Source organism: Macaca thibetana, chromosome 19, assembly GCF_024542745.1.
Source record: "Macaca thibetana thibetana isolate TM-01 chromosome 19, ASM2454274v1, whole genome shotgun sequence".
NCBI lineage: Eukaryota > Metazoa > Chordata > Mammalia > Primates > Cercopithecidae > Macaca > Macaca thibetana.
The window spans coordinates 11,337,555-11,355,487 of record NC_065596.1 but is presented as its reverse complement, the minus strand read 5'-3'; the positions used below and the strand labels follow the sequence as shown (position 1 = coordinate 11,355,487).

Below are 17,933 nucleotides of genomic sequence, written 5' to 3'. Positions count from 1 at the left end.
TTCTTCTTCTTTTTTCTTTTCTTTTTTTCTCTTTTTTTTTTTTGACAGAGTCTCGCTCTGTTGCCAGGCTGGAGTACAGTGGCGCAATCTCCGCTCACTGCAACCCCCGCCTCCTGGATTCAAGCAATTCCCCTGCTTCAGCCTCCTGAGTAGCTGGGACTACAGGCACATGCCACAATGCCTGGCTAATTTTTTTTTTTCCTCCAGTTGTCAAATGACCCTTTATTGAAATATTTTTCTTTGCGCTTCTTAACTGGCTGGGCATTCCACAGCACCACTGTTGATGTCATCTATGATGTCATGAGGGTGGCGGCCATCAACATTACAGCCCACAGACTGGGCAGTCTCCAGGATCTCTTTGATGGTTCCAGAGAACTCTCTGGCTAAAGATTGGTGCCGCATCTGTCGCGTAATGTTGACGATTTCATCAAAAGCAATATTCCCATTGTGTTTAATGTTTTTTTGTTTCTTTCTATCTCTTGGTGGTTCCTTGAGGGCTCTGATGATCAGGGCAAAGGCAGAAGGCACCACCTGAATCTGGGCTTGTCTGTTCTGAATGGTCGGTTTCACTGTCATCCTCAGGCCCTTCCAGTCACCCGTTGCCTTGGCAATGTCATTACCAAGTTTTTTTGGAGACAGACCCAGAGGACTAATCTTGGGGGCCAGTGCAGAAGTGGCACCCACTTCACCCCTGGTGTGCCTTAGGTATACGAATTTGATCTTGTTGGTGTTGAACTTTGGCAGCATGGTGGAATTGGCTGATGTCAGAAGAACCTGGATTCTGGATGACCAAAGAAAGTTGCACCTTGGTCTCCTCCAAGCCGAAAGCCCAGCTAATTTTTTTTTGACACGAAGTCTCACTCTGTCACCCAGGCTGGAGTGCAGTGGCACAATCTTGGCTCACTGCAACCTCCACCTGCTGGGTTCAAGCAATTCTCCTGCCTCAGCCTCCTGAGTAGCCGGGATTACAGTCATCCGCCACCATGCCTGGCTAATTTTTGTATTTTTTTTTTTTTTTTTTTTTTTTTTTTTTTTTTTTTTTTGAGACGGAGTCTTGCTCTGTCACCCAGGCTGGAGTGCAGTGGCCGGATCTCCACTCACTGCAAGCTCCGCCTCCCGGGTTTACGCCATTCTCCTGCCTCAGCCTCCCGAGTAGCTGGGACTACAGACGCCCGCCACCTCGCCCGGCTAGTTTTTTTGTATTTTTTTTTTTTTAGTAGAGACGGGGTTTCACCGTGTTAGCCGGGATGGTCTCTCGATCTCCTGACCTCGTGATCCGCCCGTCTCGGCCTCCCAAAGTGCTGGGATTACAGGCTTGAGCCACCGCGCCCGGCCAATTTTTGTATTTTTAGTAGAGACGAGGTTTCACCTTGTTGGCCAGGCGGGTTTCATCTTGTTGGCCAGGCTAGTTTCAAACTCCTGACCTCAGGTGATCCACCTGCCTCTGCCTCCCAAAGTCCTGGGATTACAGGCATGAGCCACTGCACCTGGCTGGAATTTTTTGTATTTTAGTAGAGACAGGGTTTCACCATGTTGGCCAGGATGATCTCGATCTCGACCTCGTGATCCGCCCGCCTCAACCTCCCAAAGTGATGGGATTACAGGCATGAGCCACCGCGCCTGGCTCTTTCTTTTCTTTTAACAGGGCCTTGCTCTATTGCCTAGGCTGGAGTGCAGTGGCACAATCTTGGCTCACTGCAACATCTTCCTAAGACGTTCAAGAGATTCTCCCACCTCAGCCTCCTGAGTAGCTGGGATTGCAGGTGCACACCACTGCACCTGGCTAATTTTCATATTTTTTATAGACACAGGGTTTCACCATGTTGCCCAGGCTGGTCTGGAACTCCTGAACTCAGGTGATCTGCCTGCCTCAGCCTCCCAAAGTGCTGGGATTACAGGCATGAGCCACTGCACCTGCAGGTATTTATTTTTTTACTTAGGATCTGTGCCCTAACTCAGAAGTTAATTCTGTTAATTTTACCAATGTCCAAACTGGGCCTGAATGAGTGAATGAGGTTGTTTTGGGTAAACAGGTGTTACATGCTTAATATTTATCATCTCATTAAATCAGTGGCTTCTACATTACTCTTAGAATTTCTCAAACCTCAGATGGTTGAGGGGTCAGGATTTTGTGATATTCTCATAACAACTGTACTATTATTATTATCACTTATAGACAGGGTCTTGCTATGTTGCCCAGGCTGGAGAACAGTAGCACCATCATAGCTCACTGCAGCCTCCACCGCCTAGGCTCAAGCAGTCCTCCCACCTCAGCCTCTGGAGTAGTTGGAACTGCAGGCGTATGCCACCATGCCCAGCTAACTGTATTCATCTAATAGTGTTCTTTGAGTTAGCCCACTTATTAATCACTCTCCCTATTTAGAAAGTAACAGTTTTTTAAAAGGTTACAATGAAAATAAAACAATGTCAAAAGATCCTGCTGAAACAGTAACAGGTTTAAGTTTCAAAGAGAGATTAGCCAGCCTTAAGGACACATTGTTTCCAAGGGAAGAAAACTATGCTTGGGCGGAGAAGGGGGATGCAAGTTGAAAAGGGAGAAATTTGGAGAGATTCAGTTTATCTTATTCAAATAATATTGAATTGGGCTGGGTGAAGTGGCTCATGCCTGTAATCCCAGCACTTTGGGAGGCCGAGGTGGGCGGATCACCTGAGGTCAGGAGTTTGAGATCAGCCTGGTCAACATGGTGAAACACCATCTCTGTTCAAAATACAAAAATTAGCCAGGCATGGTGGTGAGTGCCTGTGGTCCCAGTGACTTAGGAGGCTGAGGCAGGAGAATCGCTTGAGCCTGGGAGGCAGAGGATGCAGTGAGTCAAGATCGCACCACAGCACTCCAGCCTGGGCAACAGAGTGAGACTGTCTCAAAAAATAATAATAGGCCGGGCGCGGTGGCTCAAGCCTGTAATCCTAGCACTTTGGGAGGCCGAGATGGGCAGATCACGAGGTCAGGAGATTGAGATCATCCTGGCTAACACGGTGAAACCCCGTCTCTACTAAATACAAAAAAACTAGCCGGGTGTGGTGGCGGGCGCCTGTAGTCCCAGCTACTCAGGAGGCTGAGGCAGGAGAATGGCATAAACCTGGGAGGCGGAGCTTGCAGTGAGCTGAGATCCGGCCACTGCACTCCAGCCTGGGTGACAGAGCGAGACTCTGTCGCAAAAAAAAATAATAATAACAATAACAATAATAATAATAATAAAATAAATAAATAACCTTGAATTATTTTGCCACACTCTCCCGGAATTTAGAAAATTCTGCTTCTGGAAGAGGGACAAACTCCTATGGTGATCCGCAAGGCCCTGCTTGATCTGGGGCCATCGCATCTCTGGCTGAATCGTGCATCACCACGATGCGCCACGCCACATGGACCTGCTTTTTGTCCCTCAGACTTCCACAGTCTTCTCAGCCACATGGCCTCTGGCTATGCTGTGACCTCCTGGAGATCTTTCAGCTTCCTTGCTCACCTAATGAAGCCAGTTCAACTCAAAGGGGAAATCCTTAGGGAAACGTTCCCTGTCTAACCCTCTTTCGGCCTAAGGATCCCTTTATTTTATTTTTATTTTTTGAGATGGAGTATTTCTCTGTCACCCAGGCTGGAGTGCAGTGGCACGATCTCGTCTCACTGCAAGTTCCGCCTCCCAGGTTCAAGCGATTCTTCTGCCTCAGCCTCCCGAGTAGCTGGGATTACAGGCACCCACCAGTACACCTAGCTGATTTTTGTATTTTTAGTAGAAACGGGGTTTCATCATATTGGCCAGGATGATCTCGATCTCCTGATCTCGTGATCCGCCCACCTTGGCCTCCCAAAGTAGTTTAATTAATTAATTAATTAATTATTTTATTTTTATTCAGGGTCTTGCTTTGTCACCCAGGCTGGAGTGTAGTGGCGTGATCCAAGGCTCACTGCAGCCTCAAAGTCGAGTGCTCAAGGGATCCTCCCATCTCAGCTTCCAGCATAGCTGAGACCCCAGGCACATGCCACAATGCCTGGCTAATTTTTTATTTTTATTTTTGTAGAGATGGACTTCCTATGTTGCCCAGACTGGTATTATTTTATTTATTTATTCAACCAGTCTCTGATGGGAGGCAAGACCCCTATATTTGACACTTGGATCAAGAGCTACTTTATTTAAAACATTTGGCCAGGCATGGTGGCTTATGCGTGTTATGCCAACACTTTGGGAGACAGAGGCAGGAGAATCACGAGGTCAGGAGTTCAAGACCAACTTGACCAACATGGTGAAACCCCGTCTCTACTAAAAATACAAAAATTAGCTAGGCGTGGTAACGCACGCCTGTAGTCCCAGCTACTCCAGAGGCTGAGGCAGGAGAATCGCTGGAACCCTGGAAGTGAAGGTTTCAGTGAGCCAAGATTGCGCCACTGCACTCCAGTTGGGCGACAGAGCTTTGTCTCAAAAAAAATGAGGCCAGGCACGGTGGCTCACACCTATAATCCCAGCACTTTGGGAGGCCAAGGTGGGCAGATCACGAGTTCAGGAGTTCGAGACCAGCCTGGCCAATATGGTGAAACCTCGTCTCTACTAAAAATACAAAAATTACCCAGGCGTGGTGGCAGAAGCCTTTTTCCCACCTACTTGGGAGGCTGAGGCAAGAGAATCGCTTGAACCCGGGAGGTGGAGGTTTCAGTGAGCCGAGGTCACACCACTTCACTTTAGCCTGGGCAACAGAGCAAGACTTCGTCTCAAAAGATAATAATAATAAAATAAATTTTTGCAGGGCTGGGAGCGGTGGTTCATGCCTGTAATCCCAGCATTTTTGGAGGCTGAGGCAGGCGGATCACTTGAGGTCAGGAGTTTGAGACCAGCCTGGCCAACATGGTGAAAGCCCATCTCTACTAAAAATACAAAAATTAGCCAGGCGTGATGGTGCGCACCCATAGTTCCAGCTACTCCGGAGGCCGAGATGGGAGAACCGTTTGAACCCGGGGCTGGGGGACTGAGGTTGCAGTGAGCTGAGATTGCACCAATGCACACCAGCCTGGGCAACAGAGCGAGACAGTCTCCAAAAATAAATAAATTAAATAAATATTTTTTTTCTTAATGCTTATCACAAGTGCAATTTTACCTTTGTAGAATTAAACCGTTGTTTCTGAGTTAGTCTCCTCTTGTAGCCTATGGCCTCCATGATAGCAGGGACCAAGTCTAGCAGATGGTTAACTAAGTGGTTTTTGTGAATGAATGATGCCTTTGCAACCTTCGTTTGAGATCTGTCCTCTTAACGTCCACTGAGTACAGATGAGGAAACAGGCCCAGAGTTTTGCTCTGCAAGACAGCAAATAAAGGACACTCTAGTCAGGTCCTCCCTCCCGAAGCCTTCTCCCCACTCTGCCCTGCCCTGCTGTGCCGTGCAGGACTTATGGGAAGGGCGCTCCAGTTCAGCCGCTATAGATCTGGGCAAGGGCCGGGCCACAGGTCGGGACCAACCCAGAAGCAGCACCTAGACCGGTTTACCCGGTTTCAGGACCTTGGGCGAAGTCCACCCGCCCGGGGGCAGGGACGACGCAGGCCACGCCGCGGCCCAGTTGCTAGCCAGGCAGGGCAGGGACTTGATCTTACCAAGGAAATGTGAGCGGGAGGCTTAGCGTTGGAGGTGGGTAGGGCGTCACTATGCGGGGCCGAGCCATCCTGCGTCTATCACGCCCAGGGGCGGGGCATGCAAATTGACTCCCGCCTTTGGCTTTTCCCTGGGCTCCGCCCCTGCGCGGTGCAACCCGCGACTTCCAAGAACTCCCCGCGTGGTCAGTTGCTCGGGCCACGCCCCCTTCCCGTACCCGCCCTGCCTGTCCCAGGGAGGCGGGGGCAGAGCTTGCGGCGCAGCGGGAAGGCGGAGGCGGAGGCCGCGCCCAGGGCCTGGGGGCGTCAGAGGCGTGGGGAAGTCGCGGCTTCTGCACCGCCCTCGGGGGTTCGGCTCCCAATCAGGGAAAAAGGGCCGAGAGAATGAAAGAGTAATGGGACTTGCCAGAGTTTGAGGCTCACACTACTCTGTTTGGCTTGGGGGTTGCTGAAACCTCCACGTGTACTTAGGGAGCCCAGAGGAGCTCAGAACCCGCTGTGCTCAGGAAAACCTACACCTTCCCCGGTTTTTTAGCGTTTAGGGGAGGCCACGACCCTCATAGCCGTGTCTAGTGGAGCTCAGATCCACACACCTGTGTTTGGGGGAGACCGGATCTTCTCCACCTGTGTCCAGATGAGTTCAGACCCCCACGTTTGTCCAGGGAAGCCCAGACCTCCTCCACCTGGGTCCAGAAGCGCTCTAGGACCTTTCCTGTTTCCTGAGGCTCAGCCTAGGGGGTCATCCCACCTATGTCTGTGTTAAGGGGCGCTTGTGTCTCCCGAAACTTATGTCCAAGATAGCTGAGGCCTCCCCCCATCGTGCTCCCCGCCTGGCCCTTTGGTGAATCCCTTTCTCAGAAGAAACACTCAGGGGCCCCAGCCCTGCTGCCCTTCCCTGCCCTGTCTTCGAGCCTCCTGGTGCAATTGGCCCCTCCCCCAGTACATTGTTGAGTCCTAGTTAAGACATAATCCCAGCATTCACCGTCCGCCCATCCCCCAGCTCTCCCGCACCTCACTGTCTGGCCGGGCCCCCTGCGGTGCCGTCCTCCCAGTCGGCTGGCCACCTGACTGGCACCAATTAATTTCCTCCTCGGCCTGTCCACCCAGGGCCTCGGCCTGTCTGGTTGCCAGCTGCTCACCCTCAGCCAGCCCGCCCCCACGGGCTCCCAGGGAATTGCCAACAGTTCTTCCTGCAACCACCCCAACCCCATCCAGGCCACCCCACCCAGCACAGTTAATCAGAAAAAGCTGACAGTTAGGACCTGGAGGAGTGATCTGAAATCAGATGGAGGAGGGGTGGGTGTTAAACTTTCGGACCCAGGGATGCTTGGGGTGGGGTGGGGTGGGGTGGGGGCATGGCTGGAGGGAGGCAGGGGATCCAGTTTTACCTAAGAACCCCAAATAAAAGGCTTTTGGCTTCCAGATGGGGACTGTAGGGAGGGCTGACCCCCTCCCACACACACCAGGCGGGCAAGGTGGAGCGCCCCCTCCTCGGAAACTGCCCCCGGCCTGAGATGCGTCAGTGACAGCTGTGCCTCCCCAGCCCGCACCCAGCCGGTTTCCTTTTCCTGTGCACACTCTCCCGATGGGCTGGCCTTCAGCCTAGAGAGACTCCAGGGCACTTGGAAGGGGCTCCCCGGAGGGTCTTCCTGGACGAGGGGGAGGGGACGGGCTGGAAAACAATGGGGCTTCTGTGGCTGCAGGACGCCAGGCACTTCCTGTTAACCCTTTCCTGGGGTGCAGCTGCAGGGAGCACCTCCCAGGTCCTGCCTTATGGGGAGGGGGAGAGGCAGCCCGAGGTGAAATCTTGTTGCGGGGATTAACTGTTGTGTTAATTGAGGCTTTTGTGAGTGTGATTAGCAGGGGTGAGGTGAATCACACCTTTTCTCACTTAATGGAGTTACAGGGCTTTCTCTTCTATTGCTGAGGGCTGTGCAGTCAGGGACAGGGCAGGGCTAGCCTGGGAGAAGCCTGTGCACTGAGCTCTGAGATGTTCCAGGCTTTTCCCCAGATAGGTTACACCAGGATCTCCAGGGCATGGACAGGGATGGGGTCGGGGAACCCAGGCATCCTAGGTAAATCCAAGGAACAGCCATGTGTGCAAATCACTGTTCTAGCTGCCTTGCTAGGCTTATTTAGGGGCCACGATCCCTGAACCAGTTCCCTTGGCATCCTGGGTCTCAGTTTCCCTTGGCTTGAGAATTACTCCCAGGGGCCTACCAGGAGGACACAGGCAGTCTAGGAGCTCCCTAAGGGGCAGGAGTGAGCTGGGAGCCTTGGAAACAGTTTTTTCCTCCTGGGAGCCCTGGGAAGTTATGTTGGGGGAATTAGCTGCTGTGTTAATTGAGGCTTCAAGCCAAGTCCCCTCTGTTTACAGAGAGTCTGAGAAATGCCCTCGGAAGATTCCGAGAGCCTCCAAAGGCCCCAGAGACTTTGCTTCTGCCCGGGAGACTTCCGGTTTTTTACAGCTAAGATAACCTCCCCCATAGTCATGAGACTTAGTGATGCTTATGGCAGCTGCAGGCCCCGAAGCTATGCTGTACTTGGTCACTTCCATGCATTCACTTAACCCTCCCCATAAGCCTGGGTCAGGATACAAAGTAGGCACTTCACTCGTTTTTTTAGGGGTCTTGCTATGTTGCCCAGGATGGTCTTTAACTCCTGAGCTCAAGTGATCCTCCCGCCTGGGCCTGCCAAAGTGCTGAGGTTCTCAGATAAGGAACCAGCTTCTTCTGGGAGCTGAGAGCCGCACCCCAGGTCTCCTTGCCACTCCTGGGCTACCTGTTTTCTCTTTCCTCACATCCAGGGTTGATCACTCACCAGGTTCCCTCTTAGAACCATTTGCCAAGTTATCTCTTCTCCCCTTTCTGCAGGATGAAAACTTCCCCAGAGGTCAATCTCTGTACCCTCAGTCCAGGGGCTGGATAAAGACAAAGTTGTTTGTTGTTGTTCATTTGTTTATTTAAATTTATTTATTTATTTATTTTTAGAGACGAAGTCTCGCTGTCACCCAGACTAGGCGCGATCTCGGCTCACTGCAACCTCCGCCTCCCGGATTCAAGCAATTCTCTGCCTCAGCCTCCTGAGGAGTGGGATTACAAGCGCCTACCACCATGCCCGGCTAATTTGTGTATTTTTAGTAGAGATGGGGGTTTCACCATCTTGGCCAGGCCGATCTTGAACTTCTGACCTCATGATCCACCCGCCTCAGCCTCCCAAAATGCTGGGATTACAGGCGTGAGCCACCGTGCCCCACCCTGACTTGTTTCTTTACTTATTTTGTAAACATTATTTACTGAGCATGATCCAACAGCTAGACTAGAGAGAGGCTGCTGCAAGTCTCCTCCCTCTGCCTCCAGCCACTCGGCACTACCCGTCCTAGCTGGTGTCTGGAATCAGCGGGGCCCTGGCAGAGGGCACAGGAAAGGAAATGGCTCATTGCTTCAGCCTTTAGACCCAAGGGCAGGGAGGGCCTGCCGGGCGGCCGCCTAGTCAGGGGTGTGTCAGAGGCCAGAGGGGCCGGGGCCCAGCAGCTGGGGCTTGGTAAGCTCTGGAGCCTGGGCTCCAGGCCAGCTTGCTGCTAACCTCCACCTGAGACCACCCCACCCCCAACCCCCTTCCTTCTCTCCCCTGCTGCGGAGGCGCGCCCTTCCGGAGTGAAACTTGGTTTGGTTTCTCACGACCCAGAAGGCTTGAAGCAAACCTGCAATTACTCACCGCCTGGTCTGTGCCGGCTGCAGCTCTCAGACTCAGGATGAGGTGGCGGTAGGTGGTGGGGTGGGGCTCCTGGGACCCTTTCACCCCTTCGTGCTGCTGGCTGGGGGAGGCCACTGAAGTTAGCGCGCTGCCTTCCAGGCATTCTCCAGACACCTTCCAAATCCCTGCGGACACTACCTTATAAACAGATACTGGAATGTTCAAAGTGCTGTCATGCTGTTTGGGACCAGAAATTCCCCCCCATGAGGGTTAGATATGAAGCCAGTTTGGAGGGGGAAGCTGAGGGTGCATGCCCCTGGGGCTGCTTCTCTTCAGTCTGGGAGGTTTTTTTTCTTTTTCTAAGACAGAGTCTCACTCTGTCGCCCAGGCTGGAGTGCAGTGGCACAGTCTCAGCTCACTACAACCTCCGCCTCCCAGGTTTGAATGATTCTCCTTCCTCAACCTCACGAGTAGCTGGGACTACAGGCGTGCGCCACCACACCTGGCTAATTTTTGTATTTTTGGTAGAGACAGGGTTTCACCACGGGTTTCACAAAGTGCAGTGGCTCACGCCTGTAATCTCAACACTTTGGGAGGTTGAAGCAGGCGGATCACTTGAGGTCAGGAGTTCGAGACCAGCCTGGCCAACATGGTGAAATCCTGTCTCTACTAGAAATACAAAAATTAGGCCGGGCGCGGTGGCTCACGCCTGTAATCCTAGCACTTTGGGAGGCCGAGGCGGGCGGATCACTAGGTCAGGAGATCGAGACCATCCTGGCAAACACGGTGAAACCCTGTCTCTACTAAAAATACAAAAAAAAAAATTAGCCGGGTGTGGTGGCAGGCGCACAAGGGCATGAACTCCGGAGGCAGCGGAGCTTGCAGTGAGTGGAGATCGCGCCACTGCACTCCAGCCTGGGCAACAGAGTGAGACTCCGTCTCAAAAAAAAAAAAAAAAAAAATTAGCTGGTGGTGGTGGTGTGCACCTGTAGTCCCAGCTACTCAGGAGGCTGAGTCAGGAGAATCACTAGAACCTGGGAGGATGAGGTTTCAGTGAGCCCGAGGTTGCTCCAGACTTTGAGACTCCATCTCAAAAAAAAAAAAAAAAAAGGTCGGGTGCCGTGGCTCACACCTGTAATCCCAGCATTTTGGGAGGCCGAGGCGGGCAGATCATGAGGGCAGGAGATCAAGACCATCCTGGCTAACACAGTGAACCCCTGTCTCTACTAAAAATACAAAAAATGAACCAGGCTTGGTGGCGGGTGCCTGTAGTCCCAGCTAGTCGGGAGGCTGAGGCAGGAGAAAGGCGTGAACCCGGGAGGTGGAGCTTGCAGTGAGAAAAGATCACACCACTGCACTCCAGGCTGGGCAACAGTGCGAGACTCCGTCTCAAAAAAAAAAAAAAAAAAAAATTGAGCCAGGCAAAGTGGCTGATGCCTGTAATTCCAAAGCTTTGAGTGGCTGAGGTGGGAGGATCACTTGAGGCTAGGAGTTCGAGACCAACCTATGCAACATGGTCAGACCACCCCCCTCCCCTATCTCTGCAAAAAATTAGCCAGGCATGGGGGCGCACACATGTAGTCCCAGCTACTCTAGAGGCCGAGGCGGGAGGGTGGCTTGAGCCCAGGAGTTTGAGGCTGCAGTGAGCTATGATCATGCTACTGCACTCCAGCCTGGGCAACAGAGCAAGGCCCTGTCTCAAGAAAATCACTTATTTGTGCATGTACATGGTGTATATGAGAACACTTGTTACATGTATATAATGTAACCTCTCTGCTTTGCTTTGCAGCTCTGGCAGGGGCAGGGCGGCAGGTGCTGTGATGAGGCCACTTGTATTGGGGGTGTTCATGGGAGGGTCTTTGTTCTCTGAGCACTAAGTGGGCACTGCTGTACCTTTGCACGCGGCCTGGGATCCTCATTGGTTCCCTTCCTTTCTCCCAGGCTTGTGCCTCTTTTTCTTGACTTTTTTTTTTTTTTTTTTTTCCACCCAGGCTGCCGAGCAGTGGTGCCATCTCAGCTCACTGCAACCTTCACCTCCCAGGTTCAAGCAATTCTCCTGCCTCAGCCTCCCCAGTACCTGGGCCTACAGGCGTGTGTCACCACGCCTGGCTAATTTTTGTATTTTTTGTGGAGACAGGGTTTTTACCATGTCGGCCAGGCTGATCTCAAACTCCTGGCCTCAAATGATCCATTACCCTAAGCCTCTCAAAATGCTGAGATTACAGGTGTGAGCCACTGTGCCCGGCCTTTCTTCTTTTTCTTTTTTCTTTTGTTTGATTTTTTTATGTGGGGAAAAGAAAGAGATCAGCCTGTTACTGTGTCTATATAGAAAGAAGTAGACGTAAGAGACTCCATTTTGTTCTGTATTTGAGATGCTGTTAATCTGTGACCCTACCCCCAACCTTGTCCTTGCAAGAGACATGTGCTGTGGTAACTCAAGGTTTAATGGATTTTGGGCGTGCAGGGTGCGTCTTTGTTCCTAGAAAAGCTAGGTATTGTCCAAGGTTTATCCCCATGTGATAGGATGAAACAACGTTGCTAAAAGGTTTATCTCAAGGCACGGGATTTTCCTTTAAACTTATTCATGTCACAGAGATCCTTGTTCTTATGTCTTACTGCTAATTTCCTCCCTAAAAATGATCCTATTGTCCTGCCACTCCCTTATCTTTAAGATGGTAAAGATAATTATCTATAAATACTAAGGGAACTCAGAGGCCGGTGCCGGCGTGGGTCCTCTGTAAGCTGAGCGCCGGTGCCCTGGGCCCCCGCTTTTCTTTCTCTATACTTTGTCTCTGTGTCTTATATCTTTTCTCAAGTCTCTCGTTCCACCTTGCGAGAAACACCCACAGGTGTGGAGGGGCAGGCCACCCCTTCATTTTAGAGACAGGGTCTCACTCTGTCGCCCAGGCTGCTGTGCAGTGGCGTGATCATAGCTCACTGAAGCCCTGAACTCCTGTGTTCAAGTGATCCTCCCACCTCAGCCTCCCAAGTAGCTGCGCACTATAGGTGCACATCACCATGCCTGGCTAATTTTTAAATTTTTTTGCAGATACAGAGTCTTGCTATGTTGCTGAGGCTGGTCTCCAATTCCTGGCTTCAAGTGAGCCTCCTGCCTCTGCCTCCCAAAGTGCTGTGATGAGCTACTATGCCTGGTCATTGTCCCTCTTTCTCATGACTCTCTGGACATCCCTGGGGTAGAGGGTGGGGCAGGCACACACATCCCTCAACCTCCCAGTGGTTCCACGATGACTAAGCCAGCCCCGTCCCTGAGACTGGGCGGCTGGAGCTAGGATCCTCCCCCATGGCCTCATATCCCAAGCTTGAGCCTGGGTTTCTGGTCAGACTGGATGGGCTAGCTCGGTCTCCTTAACGCTCAGAGCTGCCTTGTCCAGGCTCAGCAGATCCCACACAGCCAGGCACACCCCATCCCACAGGGCTCCTGGGAAATTCTCTGCCCCACCCTCAGGCTGCCTCAGACAGACTGAGGTTACCTGTGATTGTCCCAGATAACCCGAGTGATCGCATCCCCTGCTCCAGGTGACTCCCTCCCTGGCAGCTGACCTGTACATTTTGAAAAGCTGGGGACATATCTCAGCTAGGAGGGATATTCCTACTGTCTTCCCTGCTAGCCTGGCCACTCCCTAGACTGGACAGGCCCCTTGGCAGCTCTTCCCAGGCACCCAAGCAGCTCCAAGCCCCCTCTCGCTTGGTGTTCCAGGCCAGTGAGAATCCCACATCTTCACCAAAACTTTGTCTTCCAACTCCTTTTTTTTTTTTTTTTTTGAGACAGGGTCTCATTCTGTTACCCAGGCTGGAGTGCAGTGACACAATCATAGCTCCCTGCAGCCTCAAATTCCTAGGCTCAAGCAATTCTTCTCATCTCAGCCTCCCGAGTAGCAGGGACTACAGATGCGCACCACCGTGGCCAGCTAATTAAAAAAGTTTTTTTCTTAGGCCGGGCATAGTGGCTCATGCCTATAATCCCAGCACTTTGGGAGGCCGAGGCGGGCGGATCACCTGAGGTCAAGAGTTCGAGACTAGCCTGACCAACATGGTGAAACCCTGTCTCTACTAAAACTACAAAAATTAGCCGGGTATGGTGGTTGCATGCCTGTAATCGTAGCTACTCGGAAGTCTGAGCCTGGAGGCTTGCTTGAACCCAGGAGGCAAAGGTTGCAATGAGCTGGCCAACATGGTGAAACCCCCATCTCTACTAAAAATACAAAAATTGCCGGTCATGGTGATGGGCATCTGTAGTCCCAGCTACTCAGGAGGCTGAGGCAGAGAATTGCTTGAACCCAGGAGACGGAGGTTGCAGTGAGCTGAGATCGCCCCACTGCACTCTAGCTTGGGCGACAGAGCAAGACTCTGTCTCAAGAAAAAAAAAAATTATATATATATATATACACATATATATATATATACACACATATATATATATACATAAATTAGCCAGACATGATGGTGAGTATCTGTAATTCCAGCTCCTTGGGGGGCTGAGGCGGGAGAATTGCTTGAACCTGGGAGGCAGAGATTGCAGTGAGCCAAGATCGCTCCACTGCACTCCAGCCTGGGTGACAGAGTGAAACTCTGTCTCAAACAAAAACAAAAAAAAAATTTTTTTTTCAGAGATGGGGATCTCTCTTGTGTTGCCCAGGATGGCCTCAAGCAATCCTCCTGCCTCAGCCTCCCAAAGTGTTGGGATGACAGGCATGAGCCACTGTGTCCGGTCTGTGGTTTCTCCATGTGGGGCCAGATCATTCTTTGTGCAGGGAGTTACCCGTGCATCTTAGATGTTGACTAGTAGCCCTGGCCTTAACCCTGTGCCAATGAAAGATGTCTCCAGATGTTGCCAAATGTTGGGGCGGGGTGGGGCACAGCCTTGCCGCCTGCTTCAACTGTTCTACCTGTCCACACTCACACCAACCTGCAAAGTAACTTGGAGCGTGTGTTTTCTTTTTTTTTTCTTTTTTTTTTTTTTTTTCTGAGACAAGGTCTTGCTTTCTCCCAGGCTAAAGTGCAGTGGCGTGATCTCAGCTCACTGCAAGCTCCGCCTCCCAGGTTCACGCCATTCTCCTACCTCAGCCTCCCAAGTAGCTGGGACTACAGGCACCTGCCACCAGCCCCGGCTAATTTTTTGTATTTTTAGTAGAGACAGGGTTTCACCATTAGCCAGGATGGTCTCAATCTCCTGACCTCTAGATCTGCCCGCCTCGGCCTCCCAAAGTGCTGGGATTACAGGCACGAGCCATCGCACTGGGCCAGGAACATGTGATTTCTCGTCTTGGGCCTGGATCGAGTCCTTGTGGTGGAGGTGATCTGTGGGTTCCAGAATCTTAGGAAGGGATTAGTGAGACCATAGCATGGCCCATTGCACTGTCCCTCTACCTGGAGCGAGGGGTGCCAGCCGCCCATTTCCTGGTGGGTGGGCTTGCTGGACAGCAGCCTGAGGTGGGTGGAGTCAGGCTGCCTTGTTCTATTTCCTGGTTCCCAGGGGTGGGTGGTGGCAGTGGTGCCCTGGAGCCAGAGGGCGTGGAGTGCCCTGACCCTGCCTCCAAATTTACTAGGTGGGTGCTAAGGTGTGTGCTCCAAGACCGATGGCCCCTATGGGCGTGGAGGAGAAACCAGGGACTCAAGCAGATCTCCCTGCCTGCCTTCTGCCCTCATGTCCCACTCCGCCTTGGCTCCAGGCCAGGGGCTGCTGGAATGGTGACTCAGAGCGACTGAGGAGAGAAACAGAATGGAGGTCCTCTTCATCCTACAATCTCTACCATCCCAGCATCCCCATAAAGGCCAGGACCCTTCAGGTCACATCTCAAGACCAGCCACACTGCCCTCTCCTGCTTCCTCCTCCTCTACCCACCCTCTTTCGGTGGGATTTTTTTTTCTGGTACCACGCTAGGGCAGGAAGGCGGAAGTGAGCGTGGGGCGTGGAATGTCTCTGAGGTTGGAATATATTTAGGCCAGGAGGAGAGTGTGTGTGTGGTGCTGGCCAGGCCCTGGCGCCAGCCCGGCGGGCTTGAGGGGTGATGCTGGGGGGCCCTGAGCTAGTGTGGGGAGGCTCCTGACTTCTGCCTTCTCCCTTTTTTTTTTTGGAGACGGAGTCTCGCTCTGTTTCCCAGGCTGGAGTGCAGTGGCGCGGTCTCGGCTCACTGCAACCTCTGCCTCCTGGGTTCAAGCGATTCTCCTGCCTCAGCCTCTCGAGTAGCTGGGACTACAGGCATCTGCCACCAGGCCCAGCTAATTTTTTGTATTTTTAGTAGAGACAGGGTTTCACCATATTGGCCAAACTGGTCTCGAACTCCTGACCTCATGATCCGCCTGCCTCGGCCTCCCAAAGCGCTGGGATTACAGGTGTGAGCCAGTGTGCCCAGCTACCTTTTCCCTTTTAAGGACAGCCTCTCAGCTTTGGGGAGGAGGAGTGGGAATCCCTAGGCCCCCACCAAGGCTGACACAGGCCCTGTGCAGGCCAGATACATTTAACATCTTCAAAACAAACCAGCAAGACTAACATCGGGATCACCTACAGCTGTAAACACAAGGCCCAGAGAGGTTAAGCGGCTTTCCCAAGGCTGCTCAGGAAAGAGGTGATGACGAAAGGGTTCTCTTGCTGGCCCGGCTGGCTGCCACCATTCACGCACGCAGTGTTCATTCACGCAACACCTTTGTGGGCAAAGCCTAGCCTGTGCCAGCCCCCAACAATGTGTGGGAGAACAAGCAGCCAACTGGACCCAGGTCTGCAAACCGCAGCCCATAGGCGGCATTCTTCCGTTGTTTCTGCACAGCCCTTGGGCTAAGAATAGTTTTTTACATTTTTAAGCGGTTGAAAACAAAAGAAGAGTATTCCATGATACATAACAATTATAAGAAATTGCAATTTCAGCCTTCACGAATTCAGGGTACACAGGTTACACCCATTTGAGTCCATATTATCTGTGGTTGCCTTTTTGCTACTATGGCAGATTGCAGCTGTTTTGACAGAGACCCTGCAAAGCTGAACAACTTTCCTATTTGTCCACTCCTCCCCCTCACACTTTTTTTTTTTTTTTTTTTTGAGATAACAGAGTTCTGCTCTTGTTGCCCAGGCTGGAGTACAATAGCGCAATCTCGGGTCACTGCAACCTCTGCCTCCTTGGTTCAAGCGATTCTCCTGCCTCAGCCTCCTGAGTAGCTGGGATTACAGGCACCTGCAACTACGCCCGGCTAATTTTTATATTTTAAGTAGAGATAGGATTTCACCATGTTGGCCAAGCTAGACTGGAACTCCCGACCTGAGGTAATTCAGCCGCCTCAGCCTCCCAAAGTGCTAGGATTACAGGTGTGAGCCACCACCACACCCAGCTTTTTTTTTTTTTTTTTTTTTTTTTTAGATGGTGTCTCACTCTGTCGCCCAGGCTGGAGTGCAGTGGCACGATCTCGGCTCACTGCACCCTCTGCCTCCCAGGTTCAAGTGATTCTCCTGCCTCAGCCTCCTGAGTAGCTGGGATTACAGGCGCGTGCCACCACATCCGGCTAATTTTTTGTATTTTTAGTAGAGACAAGGTTTCGCCTTGTTGGTCATGCTGCTCTGGAACTCCCGACCTTAAGTGATCCACCCATCTCAGCCTCCCAAAGTGCTGGAATTACAGGTGTGAGCCACCACTCTGGGCCACATCTGGCTAATTTTTTTGTTTGTTTGAGACAGAGTTTCGCTCTTGTTGCCCAGGCTGGAGTACAGTGGCATGACCTCAGCTCACTGCAACCTCCACCTCCCAAATGTTGACAACATTTGTCCCAAATGTTGACAAAGACTCTTTGTCAACATTTTTTTTTTTAAGGCCATGTGCAGTAGCTATTTCCAGCACTTTGGGAGCCCCAGGCATGAAGATTGCTTGAGCCCAGGAGTCTGAGACCAGCCTGGGCAACATGGAGAAACCCTGTCTCTAGAAAATATACAAAAAATTATCTGGGTGTGGTGGCAGGTGCCTGTGGTCCCAGCTACTTGGGAGGCTGAGGTGGGAGGATCTGCTGAGTCCAGGAGGTCAAGGCTGCAGTGAGCTGTGATCACACCACTGCACTCCAGCTTGGGTGACAGAAGAAGACTTTGCCTCAAAAAAAAAAAAAAAAAGTTTATTTTTATTTATTTATTTATTTTTGAGATGGAGTCTCTGTCACGCAGGCTGGAGTGCAGTGGCACAGTCTCGGCTCACAGCAAGCTCCGCCTCCTGGGTTCACGTCACTCTTCTGCCTCAGCCTCCTGAGTAACTGGGACTACAGGCGCCCACCACCACGCCGGCTAATTTTTTGTGTTTTTAGTAGAGATGGGGTTTCACCGTGTTAGCCAGAATGATCACAATCTCTTGACCTTGTGATCTGCCCGCCTCGGCCTCCCAAAGTGCTGGGATTACAGGTGTGAGCCACTGCACCCGGCCTTAATTTTTAAAGATAGGGGTCTCACTATGTTGCCCAGACTGGACTCAAACTTCTGAGCTCAAGCAGTCCTCTAGTGTCAGCCTCCCAAGTAGCTGGACTCAGGTTTTTATTTTCACAATGTAAGACTCTATTATCCTTATAAGAATACTTCTTAAAAAATGGATAATCCTCCCAGACTCCCTGATATGGGAGTTGAAGGGGCAGATGTGGGGCGGAGGGAGAGAGGAGCTG

At 51.7% G+C, this 17,933-nt stretch overlaps 2 protein-coding genes across 2 annotated transcripts in view; both read right to left on the bottom strand.

Moving 5' to 3' along the window:
- Positions 1-17,933, bottom strand: part of STX10 (syntaxin 10) — a 121,616-nt gene that overhangs the window by 14,627 nt on the left and 89,056 nt on the right. The gene's annotated exons all lie outside the window — the stretch shown is intronic.
- Positions 112-888, bottom strand: LOC126942887 (60S ribosomal protein L12-like). Its single transcript, XM_050771028.1, has one exon. The coding sequence runs from the start codon at positions 745-747 to the stop codon at positions 250-252; it is 498 nt and encodes a 165-aa protein (XP_050626985.1). The 5' UTR covers positions 748-888; the 3' UTR covers positions 112-249.

Excerpts from the sequence above, each read along its gene's own strand:
- LOC126942887 (XM_050771028.1), bottom strand. The coding sequence starts at position 747 with ATGCTGCCAAAGTTCAACACCAACAAGATCAAATTCGTATACCTAAGG.